At 35.9% G+C, this 19625-nt stretch overlaps 1 protein-coding gene across 1 annotated transcript in view; it reads right to left on the bottom strand.

The window, feature by feature from the left end:
- Positions 1 to 1055: 1055 nt before the first annotated feature.
- ZC2HC1A (zinc finger C2HC-type containing 1A) overlaps positions 1056 to 19625 on the bottom strand; it is a 40947-nt gene continuing 22377 nt past the window's right edge. The window contains exons 8-9 of the mRNA XM_082754679.1: positions 7530 to 7634; positions 1056 to 6870 (exon numbers count right to left, since the gene is read on the bottom strand). Of these exons, the coding sequence (XP_082610805.1) occupies positions 6690 to 6870; positions 7530 to 7634 (286 nt within the window). The 3' untranslated portion in view covers positions 1056 to 6689. The remainder of the gene's footprint in view (positions 6871 to 7529; positions 7635 to 19625) is intronic.

Here is a 19625-nt window from a genome sequence, read left to right as displayed (position 1 = left end):
TTGACATCTTACTTTACACTTTTAAACTGCTGAAGTTCCTCAGCTACAGGTCACTCCTGGCTGATTTTAATTTTCCTTCCAGTTTCACCTCTTCAGCTTTGTGCTGAGCAACAGAGATGGTGGCTTTATGATAGGATTCATGAAGCATCTGCTTGGTTCTTCCTTTTTTTTTTTTTTTTTTTTCCTTTTTTTCTCCTCCTGCTATCTGACTGGGATAGTTCATGATAAACTAAAACTTGGAAGCAAACTTGGTGGCTGGCTATCATGGAATCTCAGCAGTGGTAAGATTTTGCAGCCTTTTGGCACATGAGTTTTATCCAGAATGAATGGAAAATACATCTGTTTTCCTCTGAAGAGGGTGTGGTAAAGTAAACAAAAGAGACATCAGGAGGAACTTACCCCTAAAAAGATGATAGAAAAGAGGAACTGGTCTCTACTCAGCCCTATTTAGCCAATAAAATGAGGAACCCAAGTCCTTATTACAATTTCTGGTCACATAAGTGAACTTTACAGGAAAAATATAACAACTTCTTTTTTTTTCCTTCTTAATCATTTCATGAACAAAGCAGTGATTGGTCCTCACAAAGCAGAACAAACCTAGATCAGGTTTAGTTACAGGTTATACCTTTCAGCCTAATTAAAAATAGTAATAATAATAAATAAATAAAACAATGACTTACTACAGGTTATCACAGTGATAGGCTCTATATTAATTAAGCACTCCATATAGTTGGGAAAGGAATAACAGAATTAAATTTACATGAGCAGGTCTTACTAACTTAAATATCTGGTAAAGGTTATTTTTCAAGGTGACTAAGCAAGACAGATCTCACCTTGCAAGTCAATGAAAAAACAAAAAACAAAAAACAAACCCTAACCTTTGAAATGGATAACTAGGTGGTTCTCTACAAACCACTAGGAGTAGACTTTCGATAAGTTCCCCCATTAGGTATGGTTTCCCTGAGACCAAAGACATGACAATATTTATAAGGTTAAAATGATTTTACCTATCCCTATTTTATTTTTTAAAGACAATTTCACATTTGGCTACAAAAAATGCATGGATTTCCAAAAGTTTTATTGGCATATTTCCTTTATTGTTAACAAGTGGCAAATTAGCATCAGGTAGTGATTTACATTTATTAAAACAGAACTGGTGGTTTAAAATAATGTATCAAATAAGGTGGAAACCCAGGTGTTCTGAAAAAAAAAAAAAAAAAAAAAGAAAAGAAAAAAGAAAAGAAACACTAGATGGTCACAAACACAAATATTCAGTGTACTGAAGGACAAGGCAAACATAATAAATGTAATGCTGACAAAATCACCTCAAATACATGAATGAACACTTCATTTAAAAACATAGAATATCAATAAATAAACTTATGAAGATATATACTAAGTATCATATGAAGGATGAACACCTAGATAGTTACAGCAATTATATAAAGTAAGTATTGTAACAGACATGGAATACTTAACACTTTACAAGATCAGACCCAAATCCATCTGCACTTCTGCCAGAAATCCAAATACAAATATAGAACAATGAAAAACCATGCACTTGCATTTAGACCTTAAGTTCACTATTCAACAATATCAACCTGAATATTTGATTTACTGTCTCAAAAGCTACTGTTCATATTGGAGAAAACTGATTTCCCTATTGATTACTTTTGTGAAAAAGTACTAGCTATTTAAAAGAATATATGAATAGGTTGTTTTCTGGAAACATGAAATGGGGCTAAATAGGATCCTCCAGAAAATGGGTATTCTGAACAATACATATACAAAAAGAAAATAAAAATTCCCATTAATATGCAAGATTAATCCCTTATCTTGTGAATAGTGGAAGGAAAGCAAGGACCAAATAACTGCTGAATACAGCTAAGAATCTTTTACTTAACATTTCTTCCAACAACACAACTAGGTAACTCAAACCTTACTCAGCAACTTAGAAAAAAAAAATCACAAGTTGGAATGAGCTGTACTTATTCCAAGGCAATATAAATATTTTCACCAAAGTCACCAAAAACAATTTCAAAGATGGAAATAACACTGTCTCATACAATCCCTATGATTACCTATAGCTTAGTCATACTGAAAAAAAAAATAAAGTTGTAACAAGTACTCTCACAAAACACAAATTTCTGTCAAGATATAAAAAAGATTTGTTCATTGCACAGATGCAAAAGTCATGTGATGGAAACCAGCAGTTCTTGAGAACTTTATAATATGTTGACAATGCCATTTCATTTTATACTCAAACTACTTACATAGCCTACATCAAGGTGCACTGCTATATCCTTGATCCTTAGTGTTTAAACTACTGCAACCATACCTCCTCTCGCTGACTTTGATAAGCGTGCATCATGGAACTGTTCTTTTCACACGCTGCAGTTCAGACACTAACTCTTAGTTGCAATGGTGAAGTAAGAGCTAGTCTCACCCAGATGACAGAACTTCCATGATGGGTGAAGATTAGCTCAGGTCTTAAAATACATTTTGGATTTCCTAGCCTGTGTACCTTGCTACCTGAGGGTCAGTGTTAAGAGCACCATGGAGAGCTCCCCAGGCTTCCAGGCTGCCTCCCAGGCCAAGCAATCCCTCAGGTCAAGCTTTTCAAATCTACCTGTGGGAGGCTAATGGCTCTTCAAGTCTCTTTGGCAAATTTGAAAAATTCTGCCTAGATGTTTACTTCATAGGTATAATTTGAAATGATGCTAAAGTTTGCTCCTCCTCCTGCTGCCCACTTTCCTGTAGTGGTGTGGGAGACTAAGAGTCTAACTATCTGCATAACCATACATTTATGTTGCTGTGCGGTTAGAAATACCTTAGATTGTTTTAGACCTGGAAACAGTATTATACATAAACTTCTGAAAGGTACATTATATAAATCCTAGGCCTTCTACTACGCTGCTTTCACCTTTGACACTAGTATATTTCCATTGCACTTGCATCACTACAGGCCCAATACTCCTACACTCCTTTCTGTTATGTAGACTGCCCTAGTAAATCATGTATTCGCAAAAGCAAAATAGGAATGCAAACACAGTCAGCCAGGACCACAGCAACAGCCTTCTTGCTTTTTTACCACTGACCTTTTTCTTTTCCGTTTTCTTTTTCTTTTTTTTTTTTCTTTTTCTTCCTTATTCCCTTCCCCTCCCTATTGTTTTCTTCTTTGTTGATTGAAAGACTCTTAGCAAGCAATTTAGGAAGATATAGTGGCAAACAACAAAAGAAAGTCTGACATATGATCAGACACTGATAGTAGGTAACATTAAAATCATGTTAATAAATTTCACTTTCAGTATACAGCAAGTACATCAGTCAGCTGTTTGGGGCTTCACAATCCCCTAGTAGCATTCAGTACAGTTTTGTATTAACTCTGCTTTAGTGAAACCACTTTTTATTTGTATAACAAGAGTTCTCACAAAATACATGTGCACACACACAAACACACAACTGGAAAGACAGATGGTAAATGAAGCAATAATATCATCATAGATTTACACATTAAATCTAAGGAATTTAGGCTTTTAAGTTAAATATCTTTCAACAAGGCATCCAGAAGATGACACTAGCTAAGTTTAGACTCCTCAGTGAAGTTCATCAGGGCTATATAGTTCATCTAGGTGTTCTAGCTTAACAATTATCAAAATTTTGATTCTTGAGGCATTCTGGAACACTACCCTTTCAGCATCTGTATTCATGATTTTTATTCTCATGAAAAAGCAAGGCATAAGGGCAGTGGGAGGAGGAGGGCACGATGTTTTGGACCTAGGTCTTGTTAATAAATTGAATTCAGGAATTTCTTCACAAATGTAATATACCTAAAGATTCAAAATTCGTAGTCTTTACTGTCTCCCTTACCTGTTTATATTTTCCTTAAATGCTATAATCAATTTATTTTCCATATTCAGTTCTGCAGGGCATTATTAAAACAAATCTACTGGCAAATAAATATTTAGATGGAATAACTGTGATCTATTCTGATAATGTGTGTAATGTGTGTACTGTTGTTAACAACACCTGACATTCAGTGACATAACCAATTGAAAGTAGAAATATGCCAGCTTTCTGGTAGTCTCACTATACAGTAAAAAACTGCATAGTCAATTATATTTTCATTCTCTGCTTATCTTTACCGTAGATTCTATTGCATACACATTACCAAATGTTACTATCAACAGTCATTTACACTTCAGTAGATCTTTCTGTAAAGCCAAATTAAAAGTTCAGGAAATCTTTTTAAAGTTTTTCCTTCAGTTGAGGTTAATCGCCTGTCTAGTTCTTGCCATAAATCATAGAAGCATAAAAAAATATAAATATGTCACTCAAGTAATTTCCTAAATGCTACGTTGGAAGCAAAGAGTTACACAAAGCTCAAAAGGTAGAAATTATCGTTGTTGTATGTGAATTGGTTTAAAATTAGGAAACCTAAATGGTCAATATTATTTTTCAACCATTCCATCAATTCTTGAAAACCTGTAATATATATATTTCCTTAAAACATTTCCCTTGTAGAATGCATTTTCAGTGAAGGGTGAAAAGCTTTTTTTTTCCAGCAGAAACAAACTGGAAATTCATCACGTCAGATAAAGGAAATGATTCTTTGATGAATTCACTAACCAATCAAACCTATGCTAGATTTCTATCTTTTCTGATGGACACTTACAGCTTCCAGTAATTCAGTCTGCAGACCTCCAGACCTCAATGGCCCAAGTCCAGGACAAATTTTCGAAAGCAAACTTATCTAAGCTGAAGATGCAGGATTGTAATTTTTCCAAGTACAAATATGAATGTGCCAAAAAGGATCCTAGAACCTAAATTATGCAAAATATAGACTGGCTAGGGTTTGTCAGGTCTCTTATTAACAGCCATCCATCCTATCATGCTCAGCCATCAACTTCTGTAAATTACAATAATACAAGACTACATTGAATGAAAAGATAATTTCTAGAAATAATTTTGTATAAAAAGTATAAGACAATTTCATATAATTCATATTGTACGAATTATATTATTTCTATGGAAATAGTTCTGAAATATCAATAGTTTACGGCCTGCATGATGACTACATCAAGCCTCTTAAATCTCTTATCCTCCAGGACTAGAACCTGTTTTGGAGATGCATGTCTTAAATCATGGTTTCTCCATAATAGGCCCCATTGACAGTAATCACATGTTTTGAAAATGCAAACAACATTCAAGTTGCTATAATGCAACACTGCAGCAGATTTTGCAAAAACGACAAAGAAAGTATAAAAATCAATTCAAACGGTGAGCTCAAAGTAACCATGTCTGACAAAAAGAGTGTATTGTGGGAAAGGCACAGTTAAGGTCTTTCAGATTGTTCTTCCACGCATAGCTAAAATGATGTCAGTATTTCAAAATAAAACTTCACAAAACAAATTACTACATTCAGATACAAGTTAAGTGATTCAGCTTGTGAATGGCTTTAATAGATTGTGTCATTTATTTTAAAAGAATGAAAAAAACAACTTCCAGGGCCTGACTCTTCTAACCAATGAACTGATGTGAAGTCTGCTACTAACTTTAAGAGGCTGATTTCAGAGCCCATGAATATACAGAATTGAAGAGAAAAAAGGTATCATGTGTTAACTCCAGAAATATGGACCTGCTGTTTGCACAGGGATAAGTATAAAAGCAGTTGCTACTTATATCAATTTCTACTCTTCTAATAGCATACATTTTATGGATGTCTTTTTGTATTGGATACGTCAAGAAGGTTGTTTTTAAAACAAGTTCAACACTTAGGTACAGTAACTACAGATTCTCCTTCAGGAGACAAGGGAAGAAAAAAAGAGTAGGACTTTTGGAAACCTTTAAAGACAAAAGCAAAGAGCTTTTACACATGCTAGTCACGGTGAAGAACACAGGAAGACAAAGACAACTATTTCATAACAAAAGGAACTGATGAAAATGAGGATATCATATTTCTTCTTATAAATACATAAAAATATTAACAAGTTCTAATTCAAAAACAGAATGGGGAAAGCTGCACAAATTTTGTTTTTCTTATATGTGAATGGAATTTTCAGACTTTCCTCTTTGAATAGTTAAAAAAAATCATTGGAAGTAATTGTAAAGTCCAGTTAGGATATTACTGTGAAGTAATAGTTTAAATAGTTTGAAGGGATCCTGTCTTTTTGCACTTTTAACCAGAAATTTCTAGGGAGTTATTTATGTTGTTTTCATTTAGAACATAGATAACATGTACTTAGTATTACATATGAAGGAAATGCCTCCACCAAGAAACTTTTGACACAGAAGTTTTTCATCGTTAGTTCCCTATGGGTGAGTTAACCTACATAAGTGATTTAAATAATGCCTTATCTAGTAGGATTATATAAGAAAATTAACACTGAACCACTTCCACTACCTAAGTTAATTAAAATGTTTTTATACTTTAAAATATTTCCAGCAGAGATTAAAGAGTATTTCCATGAATGGCACAGTTTAAAGTACCTGCTATTTTTATATACAGTATATATATTTATATATAAATTACTACGTAACCGGAAGATTGCACTCAGAAAATTACAATTTGATGTTTCAACACGTTTGCAGCATGAAGTCTAACTGGAAGGAGTGCTCTAGCTTTCCATGCAGCAGTACATTGCAGATGCTTCCAATTTCTCTTTTTCTCTTTGCTGTTAAGTATGTGTTCACACAACCATTCTTCGAATTCCACACTCACAGCAAAACTTTGCCCATTCCACTGGATACCTTGTTCCACATTCATGGCAGAATTTAGATAACTGTACAGGTGAATTTCCTTCACTGCTTTTTGAACTTCCTCCATTGACTGAGTAGTCTCCACTGTCAAACCCTATTTTACCATCAGGCCTGAAAAAAAAAAAAAAAAAGATAAAAAACATCCACTGTAACTGAGTTCAGTATAACTTGATGCAAAACTATTTAAACCCTTTTAGGGAATTACTGCTATTGTTATTGTCATTTTCATGCTTACACCTTGCATTTATTTGCCCTTTACCTTGTAAGTTTACCCAGATTCCCCAAGTTTTAGGAGCACAATTAAGTGTTTGAGTCACTAGTTAGGTTAACCAGATAATCTGGAAACATAAAAATTAGCTTGTCAAAACAGGAAAGGCAAATAGCCTAAAAAAGAAATATAATTTTCCCCCTGCTCTTTAAAAGGGCATGTGCCGGACAATTTCTTTTTGTGCTGTGGATGTAGATTTCATTTAACTTCAAGTGAACCACTGGCCATTTGAATGATCATTCACCCAATTTGTCAATGACTAAGAGGTTTTTGACATTTCTAAAAGTCTTCTGTGCCCATCTTATCTGAGAGTGATATTCTATTAGATGGCAAACAAGGAAAATACATTCTCAGCATCTAAAACGGGACAGATAAAATTGACCATGAATCATCCATTAACTGCAGAGAACAGCATTTTCCCCTACTTATTCTGCAGTGAGTACTCCCCTTAAATGAAGATTCTACTACTGGCAAAAAAAAAAAAAAAAAAAAAAAAAGCTACCTTGAGTAACTGTCTGAATTACTTGTTTTTCTTTTGTTTGATAGAGCACCCGTACTCATGGTTCTTGCCACACTAGGAGGGGTTGTCCGTGCTTTAGTTGCACCTCTAAAACAGAACAAATATCCGATTAGTTATATAAACACAAATTTACGCAAGGAAAGGCATTTTTAATTCATATACAAAAATTAATTTAACAATCCATAACAATCAATTCATTGTATGAATAATACAACTTACTTCCTAAAATACAGAAAAGCTTTGCCATGAACTTGCCTGCATTGGACTAAATATGATTCAAATCTTACACTGCCAAGCTAAATTGCACAGCCAGTCCCTTCCTGTTTCACTTTTTATCACACCAAAATACGGGTAGAACCTGCACTATTGATCATTTAGTATATTCTAAGGTCTTCTTTGACAGACTACAAGTCACTTTATAGTGTTGTCAGGGCTTTCAGAAAAATACAGGGTACCTGAATGTAATGCAAAAAAGAATTTACAAAAGATACCATATTTCCAATATTTTGTGACAAATATGAAACAAGTAACATTTTCTTAATAGCCACAGACTTGACATAGGACACATAATTCTCAGCTTGGCAGACCTTCTTTCTCCAAAGCACATGTATGGGAGGGGGAAAGGAGGGGAAGGAAGGTCTGTCCAGCTGGACATAAGGGCCTAGTTTTTTTCTAGCTTGCCACAGTGTTTCAAAGTTGGCTTCAATAGTACAACCACAGAGCTGTGAAAGCTACCTTCCTCAAGACTCATGGGTTTTATAAGTCATTACGCAATTAACAGCACGTCCTAAACATGCAGAACATTTTAGTGCTTGTTCTGGTCAGTGGTAAGAACACCAGAATCCCCTGCAAAATCTCAGAAGTACAAGGAAAAAAGATAGGAAGGGGCATTCTTTTATCATCAGTGATCAAGGACAGAATTTTTCTTCATTGCTCAAGAGAATTACCATTCACCAGGATTTATTCTTGTTTGGCAAGGCATCGGAATGACTATGACATCTTGTGCCTGACCACCAAGTTTTTCTGTTCACATTCTTGAACACTGATGCATAAATGAAATTTAAGTTGGGACAATCTCATGGACATTACGAAATATTAGAACAAGATCTCACAAAAAGTTAGTCACCAAGAGCCCAATCAGCAACAAAAACCCCAATAGTGATTTTTTCCAGATGAACCTAACTGCTCCTTTCAAAACTATAAACAGCTTACTCTTGGCTTGCTTTTCAAAATATACAGAAAATTATTCAGTTCCAATAACTTCAAATACAGCAATGATACAACTGACGATCAGTGTCATAACTCCTGAATTTGAGACGATTCATTTCAAAAAGCCCATTTTCCTTCATGTTGTGAATATAAGTTAAGGATGATTTTTCAGTTCCTTCCACTAAGAACCAGTCACTTAAACACTTCAGTGGAAAAGTGATCAAATGATTAAGAATAAAAACGGAAACCGGGAACTAAATTTAAGAGTAAATCAAGTGAAAATTATATTTAGAAAACGTGTTCAAGTTTAACAAGAATGGCTTTTACTTTCAACGGGTAAAGTGGAACTACCAAAAATTCTGTCTCACTGGGCAGAACACCAACTTTCTCCTTCAGTTCTCTTTTGAGCCCTCTTACCTGGCAAAGAGATTCTAAAGATGTTTTTATTTAAAACATTGTGTAGACTGAAAAGCACTACATAGGTTTTAATTCTGATATAACATTAAAAGTCATGCCAGTTTTTCAGAAGCTACAGAATTACAGGATAAAAGTTCTAAGTGTTAAAGTTCTAAGTTCTAAATCATAAGTTACATTATGATGTTACAAGGACATACAACAGTACAGACACTAAAAAAACTATCATGCATTATTTCCTCCATCTCATTTTAGATTGGAGGCAGACCGTGCTTTAAATACTGGTAAAATTCATTAAAGCTCAATAGTGCAGAAAAATATACTGGACTTTTACTTTATTTGTTATGGAAGCTAGAAAAATGTATAAAAATGTATAAAAAGTTAACTGCAGACACAGAAATAGTAGATCTCATGGCTCAGTGATGATCAAACAATGTGGACCAGAATTACGTCCCAATTCCTGTTTAGACAATTCCAAATAATTTAAACCAAACTTTTCTAACCTATTAATGAATCAGTTTTCTCCAGATTTCCGAATTTGGAACCAACACACTACTTTTTCAAAACTGAGAGCATTAATATCTTAAATTGAAATCTGTTCAGGATACATCTTGAATCAATCATTTCCTACATAATGCAAGGAAAACTTAAAAAAAAAAAAAAAAGTCCTAGATATTTGAAAGAAATGGACGTGAAAAATAGTCCACTTCTCTTTCCTGTATTTCAGCTGTTCACTTCTTTAAAATATGTATAATAATATACCCTTACTCTACTAGGGTCTCTAAAAAAAGTCAACTGATACTTTAATAATATATGTATATTAAAGAAGTTTCCCCAAAATCAATGTCTTAAGAATATGATTTGAATGTATAATATGACACATAGGTTACCAGTGAAACCAGGAAAAAGTAAAAAAACACAAACAAACAAAAACCACATTGAAAGTGCACTGTTTATCCTGTCTGTTGAGCAAGGTAGTTACATGAAAAGTTAGAACTTTACTAAGGTTTAACAGGGCATCCTAACTCCTAAATACTTAAAAATAGGTTTGCTTATACACAGATACATTTTTCTTTCTAAAAATGCAGGGGAAAAAAAAAAAAAAAAAAAGACCTATTTTCAGACTGCAATAGAAGCTTAATATTAGTATTATAGTTAACTGCAATGATTTTTGCTATTTCAACAAGTAAATCAATAGCAGAAAGCTGCCACTGTCTACAACTTTATGCATCCCAGATCTGGACTCTAGAATTAGCATCAGGTTTATTGTGTATTTTATTATAAATCTTGAAACTGGATCCATAATTTGCAATCTGATCTATGGAGACAGATGTCTTCCAACATTGCCTGACATTCTTGATTATCTCCGTTTCTGCCACTATAGCTTGGTCTCCCAGTCTGTCCAACTTCTGCTATTTCTATCCATTTGTCCAGTAGGTTTAAATACAAAACTACATACATAATTATGTATTCTATATACTATATAATGTATTATATATATGTGTGTATAGTTGTATACATATGTAATTATATATAACATACATGTATATATACACCTGTTCAAAGTTGTATAATGAGAAATAGTGATGGAGCCTGACAGCAGGTGAAGCTGTCACAGTGCTATCTTTAATCCTTAAAGGTCTGACATACCTTTACAGACATTTATTATCCTGTCACAATTTCAGAAGAATTAAGACCGAAGGTGACCTCTCTTCCTAAGCAACTTATGTTATACATCTAGTTGAATTGCTACTGCATGCAAAATTGAAAGCTTAAACAAATTTGTATGAGAAGCTTACCTTTGCCATTCACACACTTGCAATTTGGTTGTATTTGCAATGAAATATCAACATATCAAGTTTGCTTCTTAGACAAGGCATTTTCAGATATTCTTGATAGCTATCACCATCACTCACAACTGCTGATACTTCAGTGCAAAATCCTAAGTATGTCTCCAATGACTAACGACATGCATACCAAAGTCCAAGAACCTCTACTATAAACTGTCACCATCTGCATGGCTATGCTGAATTTAACAATGGCTAGTAGCCATTCGCATTTGTCCAGTGCTGTCGGCACGTAATATGCTGAACAACCTCCTTCAAGGAAGACATGTTCAATCCACAATTCCAGTGGTCTTTGAATAAGTACAACATAAACAGTGAGGATGTGAATAGCAGATTAAAGGCATATACTCCTAAAGAAATTCTGTCAAGAAGAAAAGTCAAGTACCTGCTCTACAGACAAGGGATACTTGTAAGCACGTTTAGGAACTCACCAACCAGAATTTTCAACATCTTAGTAACGAATTGTAATACGAAAAATTGACCTATTTTTGAGGGTACACAGACAGCATTCATGACTAACCAACTATAAAAAGGAACACACACACACAAAAACTCTCTCTAAAAAGCTACCCATTCTCCTTTATTCCTTTTGCTTAAAATAGGAATCCAAGTTCAAACATTCTTGCCTTGTCTACAAAATATCTCGGCTTTGGTTACAACACTGCCACAGCATTACAAGATTTAGACATGTTTCTATCTCTTAAACCACTGTATTCCAAATATGGGCTATATAATTGGAATTTATAGAATTTATTTTAGTAATTATTCCTAATTACACTTCTGCAGTATATTTTGAGGTATTATTTATGAAGAATCAGCCCATTTGAATTTGGCACCTTCCAAATTACATGGAAGTGTTAACTACAATACAACTATTTCCTTTTTAAAAGACTGGAACACCTTTTCTTTCAAAGCAGCTTTGATTTTAATCTTCCATCATAAAGTCCGTCTTGCTTACATTCTTGGACCATCATAGCTACCTTACAAAAGGAGGGGTAGTAAATATTTGACTTTAAAAGCACAATAAATTCCCTTCGTCATAAAACACTTGCCTGTAAGGCAAATATTTGTACCTTTATCAGTTGTTCTACAGGCTTAAATGTTTACTTCAGCTCTGCATCATATAACTTCATTTTCATCTCAGGTTTACAGGCTATATTACTCTTAGTCTAGAATCAGTGACAGAAGAAATCAAATCTGAAAAAGGGGTTTTCATCATCTTTCCATTCCTACAATGAAGCAGTTTACCTAAGAGATACTTATACTAATTATATTCCCACAACATCTATACTGAAGACATACTGGGCAGCAGGTATCTTTCAAGGTCACACTTTTGCTATTCAAATGGCTTTGAGGAATGTTTCTGTAAAGCATAAACCAAGCAGATTTGTAATACCACTTTATAGGCAGTAACTTATTTGGTCTTTTGATGGTACTGTTTGCTTTTTCATCAATGTCATAAAACCTTTGCATATCTATATACTGAGAGGGGATCTCATCAATGTGTATAAATACCTGAGGTGTGGGAGACAGAGGGATTTGGCCAACTTCTTTTCAGTGGTTTGTGGGGACAGGACAATGGGCAATGGCCACAAAATGGAGCACCAACAGGTGAAAGAACTTCTTCATGGTGAGGGTGACGGAGCACTAGAACAGGCTGCCCAGGGAGGCTGTGGAGTCTCCTTCTCTGGAGATATTCAAGGCCCGTCTGTAAGCCTACCTGGGCAGCCTGCTCTAAGGAACCTGCTTTGGCAGGGGGGTTGGACCCAATAATCTTTTGAGGTCTCTTCCAACCCCTACAGTTCTGTGATTCTGTGATCTCTTCCAGTTTGCAGTGGTTGGCCTAACTTGTCCATCTTTCTATTAAAATAAATGAAGGGGTACTCATAACTTACATAGCAGTCTGGCAATCTCCTTATCACCAAAACAAACAAACAAAAAAAAAGTACTTACATATTTGTATTTCCAGAGAATTCCTATTTACTAAAAAAGACATTTACCCGGTACAAATCAGACTTTAATAATCGAGCAAGCAAATGGGGTGCGTGTGTGTTCTTACATTAAAAAGAAGAATATTTCATAGACTTATAATTGTATTAGGTCTCCAAAATATATATTAAAAAGCAAATAAAAAAAATGTTGCTAGTTTTCCTTACAGTCTGCACAGCACTCTCACATTTAGGCTTTTTTGTTTTAAGAATACCTTTTCTAATGTCAAATTCATCACACCGAGAAAAGGAGGCTCATATTTACAACATATACCAACTTTATTAAGATGGCAGTGTTGCGTTAAGGGGTGTAGCCGATCAACTGTTATGGGCCTGCTAGGATTCAGGGTACTGAACTATCACAATCACAGAATTCACCAATAACACATTAACTGTTAGGGGGCTGGTTGGATTCAGAGCAGTGAACTATCACAGTCACGGATTCACCAATAACGTATAACCACCCTTACTCTAGTCTCGTTTAATGAGAGCTATCACTGCCAGGAACAATGCAATCAAGTATGATTTATTACAGCAACAGGTACACAGGTTCTTTGGATTGCTGGCAATAGTGACTGTCTGCAAAAGCAAGCTAGTATGCATGAAATACACAGGTGACACAGGTGTTACAGGTGAGACAGGTGTTACGGGTGTTACGGGTGTCACAGGTGCGCAGCCCAGAAATTAACACGTTAAGAGGATTAAAGACTCTAGAAAGATTGATAACCAAGTGTTCAAATCTCACCCAAAGGCGTCCCAATGAGGGGGAAGAGAGGCTCAGCCTGGGACTGGTCCCAGGAGTCAGGAGGTTCTAAGGATGTTGTATTCCCTCGGGATGGTATCTCCCCTGACCATGGTATAAACCCTAACATCCCCCCTCTCTTAGGCCAAGTTATATTATTTTCTATCTTTTAGGTGGAGCTTGAGTGACTCTAGTCAAGCATATCTTAGTTATGATTAGTAATGATTGATCATTAGTTATGATTAGTTATAATTAGTAATGATTAATCATTAGTTATGATTGGTAAAAAGTTCTCCTGTCTCCGTTTAAAGTAATAGGCTCTGAGAAATTCAGAGCGCATGCTCAGCGAGGGGTGGTCGCACCTTGGAGGCGGGTAGCTTTTGGGATGGAGGTGTGTTTTGGTATTATAATGATATTATAATGAGCAAAAGTACACCAGCGTACAGCATTTGTCAAAACATGACAGGTCCTTGGCTCAGAGTAGCAAAAAGTGCAGCTTATCAGTTTCGGTGTGCACAAGAACAACCGAGTCCCCACCTGGTCACAGAGCCTAGCCGTGGTGTCTCCACTCTACTCGATGCTCCGTACTGTTCCTTAGAGCCAGCACACCAGGTTTCCCCAGCGCGATAGCATCTAAGGTTGGAAGCCTAAGGAACACTCACGTAATGCAGCTACACCCTACCCTGAAAGCCTCTTCAATGCTGTACAGTTTCTTTAAAATGTGAATGTTAGTTTTATTTTCCTAGTTACTTTAGGTAATTGGACCACAGGCAGAAAGTAAAAGATGTAAGTACAAGTCTTGTGGACTTTAGGGTTAACAAGAAGAAATATATATTTTATATATATATATATATATTTTTTTTTTTTGTAAAGGCTTAATGTTGTGCCAAAGGAGACTAATATGCCTTCCATTCTCTTTTATAGAGGTTAAAAAAAAAAGACTAGAGAAAACCTGAAAGAAAAACAATTGTTTTAATTATCAAAACACCCACTCACAATAGACAAACAAACAAACCAAAAAAAAAAAAAAAAGACAACATTATCCCTCCCTCCCACACGTGATCATAAGAAAAACTGTATCTCTTGAGAAATCACAGCTTATATGAGGAAGATCAGGACTTCATGTGAAATTTTGCATTATTATGTCAATACAGTAAACTTGCAAAAATTAAATTATATCTTCACTCCCATCTTGGTAATGTAATAAAATGTTTCTTCTTATTGCCAAAAAATAGTATATAAACCCCAAATGAAACATGATGAAACAATCTGAGCATTTTTATTGATCTTTCTGAAATCAGAGAACTATAAACAAACAAACCAAAGTTGATGGAAATGTCTAGGCAGCTGAAGATTAGCTTTTCTACAAGTTTTCTACCACTCAAGGGAAGTTATAAGGAAAACAAATGAACAAAAACAATAATGAAAAAGCTATACTTTTATACCAAGAGAAATAACTTTCTAAACTTACTGTGGAGTTCTCTGACTCTTGTTATATAACCTTAATAAACTGTAATGCCAGGAAAATTATTAAACAGCTAATTACTGTCAAGGAAGCTCACTATTTTTGATATAGCTTTTAATATCTAAAAAAAAAAAAAAAAGGAGCTTGTGTACCTCCAACATTTATATCATACAACTTCTCATGTTGCTTCTGCAATAACATCATATTAAAAGTCACTGAACCTATAAATTTTGCAAGGTAATTTGGGTTTTGGAAATTTCTTGGGAACCTTGCAATTCATATTACATCTGTAAAGAATCAAAGGAAACCTCCTCATAAGGAACAAAATTCAACAACACTAAATGATATTCCTTCATTATGAAACCAGAAGGGAACACCGAGATTTCGGTCTGACAATTTAGCCCCCAGACAATGTGGGACATCAGATAAATTCCCCTACTGTTCCTCTTCCCACTGCTCCTCCCAAACAGATGTTCTTGTTCAAACCAACTAACTCCGGAAATGCTTAATCAATTCCTGTTTGACCAAATACATATTTCCCAAGGATTGAGAAGCAGAACCAAGATTTTTGACACTGCATGACACTTACTCCTACTTGTCATGATTTTCTTAGTTGTTTCTGAACTTTAAATGATTAACGTTATGTGGAAACTCTGGGCACCCTCAGTGTAGAATACTGTAGACAGTAACCTAGCAGCAGTCACGACTGCCAAAAGGAGGAACTGTAGTATCCCTTCCACACTTAAAGACACACACAGAAAAAAAAAAAAAAGAAAAAAAAAAAAAAGAGAATCTCCTGAAATGCAAATACCACTATAACATTTATTTACCTTTATTTCACTAAACAAAGCTGTGTAAGTTATAGTCTTATTGAAAGGAAGTGAACTACTCTAAAGATATGTTGCTTTTAAAGGCTGTACATGCTGTATGCAAACATAAGTGGAATTTAAAATGTATTGGCACTGGTTAGGTGAGCAGTTCACATTGCACTTCAGCTGTATTGGGTATGCCACTGACAGACATGACTCTCAGTCATGGGAGTGGGCTTAACATCAAATAGTAAAATTCATCTGAAAAAATAAAATAAGTCATTTCTAAGGGTACACTTGCCATACTGAAAAAAAGTAACAATTTTCCAAGCCACAATAAAAGAAATATTACTGTTCACATATGAAATGTACAGAGATGAGAAATTAATCTGTATGTGCAAAAGATCTCTGGCTGGCCACAAAGAGTGTGTTTTTGCTATGGAAAACATGGGCGGGGGGGTGGAGTCTGTCTGCTTAGCCTTAGGAAAAATTGGGTAGGCTCGTCCTATCCCCCTGAAGTTCAGATTATTTCTGACAGTTCACAAGAACTGCCCTAGCCCTTAAAAAATGCAATACATGCTGCTAAATTCTGTGCTCTTATAAAATATGCATCTAACTTTGGATTTTAACATCACTCACTGTCAGAATATAAGCCCAGCAATTTACATAGAATTACCTTTTCTTTTCCCTATTCTTCAACATGAAAAAGATGAAATCCTGTATTCACTCAAGTGAATGGAGGTTTTCCTACTGATTGCAATAGAGACCCATTACTCTTGCGCTCTCACTTGCCTCTCCAGGACTCAAAAATGACACAGTGTGACCCTTATGCCACACTTCCATTCATATTTATTAACCAGACATGTTACCCTGTTCAGGCAGAAAAAGAAAACTCTTCACAGCTGAGCTCAGCTGACCCATCCCGACCTACATGTACCAACTCAGTCTCACTAATGCTAACCTAGCTTATGCTGCTGATGTTGTAGTGTAGTCCTTCCTTTACTAGGGGAGAAAAAGAAGAGAAATAGTATTTAAAAAAGGAAGTTTATATAATCTGGTTGCATTTCTGTTCCTATAAAATAAAAAATAGTAGTGTAATATTGGAGTTGAATTTCATATTAAAACAAACTACAGAATTTTTCCTTTATAAAGCTAAACACTTGAAAGACCCAGTTTGTTTTAGCCTTCACCTTTAACAGAAGTGCATCAATAGCTTTAGATGCCCGTCACAAGTTTCAGACAGCAGTTCAAGACTGCCACCTAAAGAGCAAGAGGAAAACTGCATGCCTGTGTATTTTAATCACATGTGGTCGGTTGTTACATTAGCCAGCAAAGTTGTTTCTTGTCTCTTCACATATTCATCACAATGAATTGGTGCCACGATTCTACAGAAAGGAGCAGTGTTTGATTAAACTGCCCACCTTACTAATATCGATCTAATTCATCCTTGACATTGCACGTTATAATTGTAATTCTATAAGCTTTACTACCTCTGTGTCAAATTTGGAATTACAACAATCTAAGCAAAAAATTGAAGATTTCACTTCATACATAAAACCCCACAAAATCAGGGAGTGAATATACTTCAGGAGCTCATTTCTTATACCTAAGACTAGAATTCAACCAAGTCAAAACAAGTATGTAGGAATATTGAATATTAAAAACAAACAAACAAACAAAACAAAACAAGTAAAACAAAACTAACAAAAAAGCATTGTCTCTCAACATTCTGAACATCCGAAAAACTGCACTTACAACGGGATATTTGAAACACCACGCTCAGTCACTCAGATCATTAGCAGCTCATAAGGAAGAGCTATTTTCATTCTGACTTTAGGATACTGACTGTTAGTCTCTCAGCCCCTACTCTGATGGAATTTTATCAGAGTATAAACGCTGTAAGTATAAACGCTGGAGGTATTTCAGTAGAACCCTAAACATTTCAAACCTCCCTTTCTCTCCCAATACTGAGGGTGAGAGGATTAAGGCCAAAATTGTCACTAGCAACCAAACTGAGACACCTAACTTTTCCATGCTGTTGGTACTCCTACATCTCTTTGCTTCAACAGAACTCATGACAAATTTATTCTCAGAAGTGAATACAGCATAGCCAAAAGAAAGGGAAAGAATCATAAGGTCTCAGAATGCTTAGGAAAGGGACACATTAAATTGCCTTCTATCGATGAGAAGGCCAGTTAGTATAATGACCAAGAAATCACATGGACTGCTTAGCAAAGACAAAAAGATTAGAAGTTTTTTGTTGTTGTTGTTGTTTTGTTTTGTTTTGTTTTTAAGAACAGGGAAGTGAGAAGGACTGCAGGCAGAACACATTAATTGCATTTATACTTGTACTGGGTCTGACTGAGACGTGGAGATAACTTTCCCTGCAGCAGCCCATACAGTGCTGTGCTCTGCATGTGTAGCTAGAGCAGCACTGGTATCACACCAGTGTTGTGTCTGCTGCTGAACAATGGCACAGCATCAGGACTCCCTCCAAGCCCCAAGAGCCAGCAGGCTGGGAGTGGGCAAGAGGTGGGGAGGGAGCAGCTGACCTAAACCAACCAAAGGGATATTCCATGCCATATGGTGTCACACACTCAGCAATAAAAGGTGGGAAAAGGGAAGGAGAGAGGGGGCTCTTGTTATGAAGACATCTGTCCTCCCAGACAACCGCTACACGTATTGAAGCCCTGCTTCCTAGGACATGGCCGAACATCACTCGTTGATGGGAAGTAGAAAATAATTTCTCTCTGTGTACTTCTGTGCAGCCTTTGCTTGTGTTCTTTTTTGTTTGTTTGTTTGTTTGTCCCCTCTTCCTTTTCCCTCTAATTAAATTATCCTTATCTCAGCATACGAGCTTTTTTTTTCTTTCCAGCATACTTTCATCTCCGCCTCTTCTGAGGAGGAGGTAGGATAAGGGTGGTTGTGGTGGAGCTCAGCTGCCCAGCAAAGTAAAACCACCACAGTCTTCCACCACAGTCTTTTTTGGCACCCAAAGTGGGGCTTGAGGAATTTGAGATAAGGATGATAGTTCAGAGAACTAATGGGAAAAACATGGACTGGCTGTTGTTGATGAATGTAATAGTTGTGAAGAATTTAAGAAAGTAATACTTGTGAAGAATGTGTTGTAGTAATGTGGTGAATGGACAAGGGGTAGAGTTAGTGTAAATTGTCAAATTTGTGATGGTAATATGTCTCTTACAGTGTGGGGAATTTTTTCTTTTTGATGCAAATGAACTTTGTGAAGACTCTGATGATTATGATTATTCTTAAATACACTTTTCACAGAGATGAGCTGTGGGTTTACGTGGCAAGGTTTTGGTAGTGGGGTGGCTGCAGGGGTGGCCTCTGTGAAGTTGCCCTATGTTAGATAAGGGCCAGTTTCAGCTGGCTCTAAAGGGACCCACTGCTGGCCAGAGCCAAGCCAATAGGCAATACTGGTTGTGCCTTTATAAGAGCAGATTTAAGAAACGGGGAAAAAAAACTGCTGGACAACAGCAGCTGGGAGAGTGAGGACTGAGAAGCAGCCCTGCAGACCCCAAGGTCAGTGCAGCAGGAGGGCAGGAGGTGCCCCAGGCACACAGCAGCAGTTCCCCTGTGGCCT

This window comes from Aythya marila (genome assembly GCF_965140915.1).
Source record: "Aythya marila genome assembly, chromosome: 2".
NCBI lineage: Eukaryota > Metazoa > Chordata > Aves > Anseriformes > Anatidae > Aythya > Aythya marila.
Note: the sequence above shows the minus strand (reverse complement) of the source record. Positions and strands in the feature narration are given on the sequence as shown.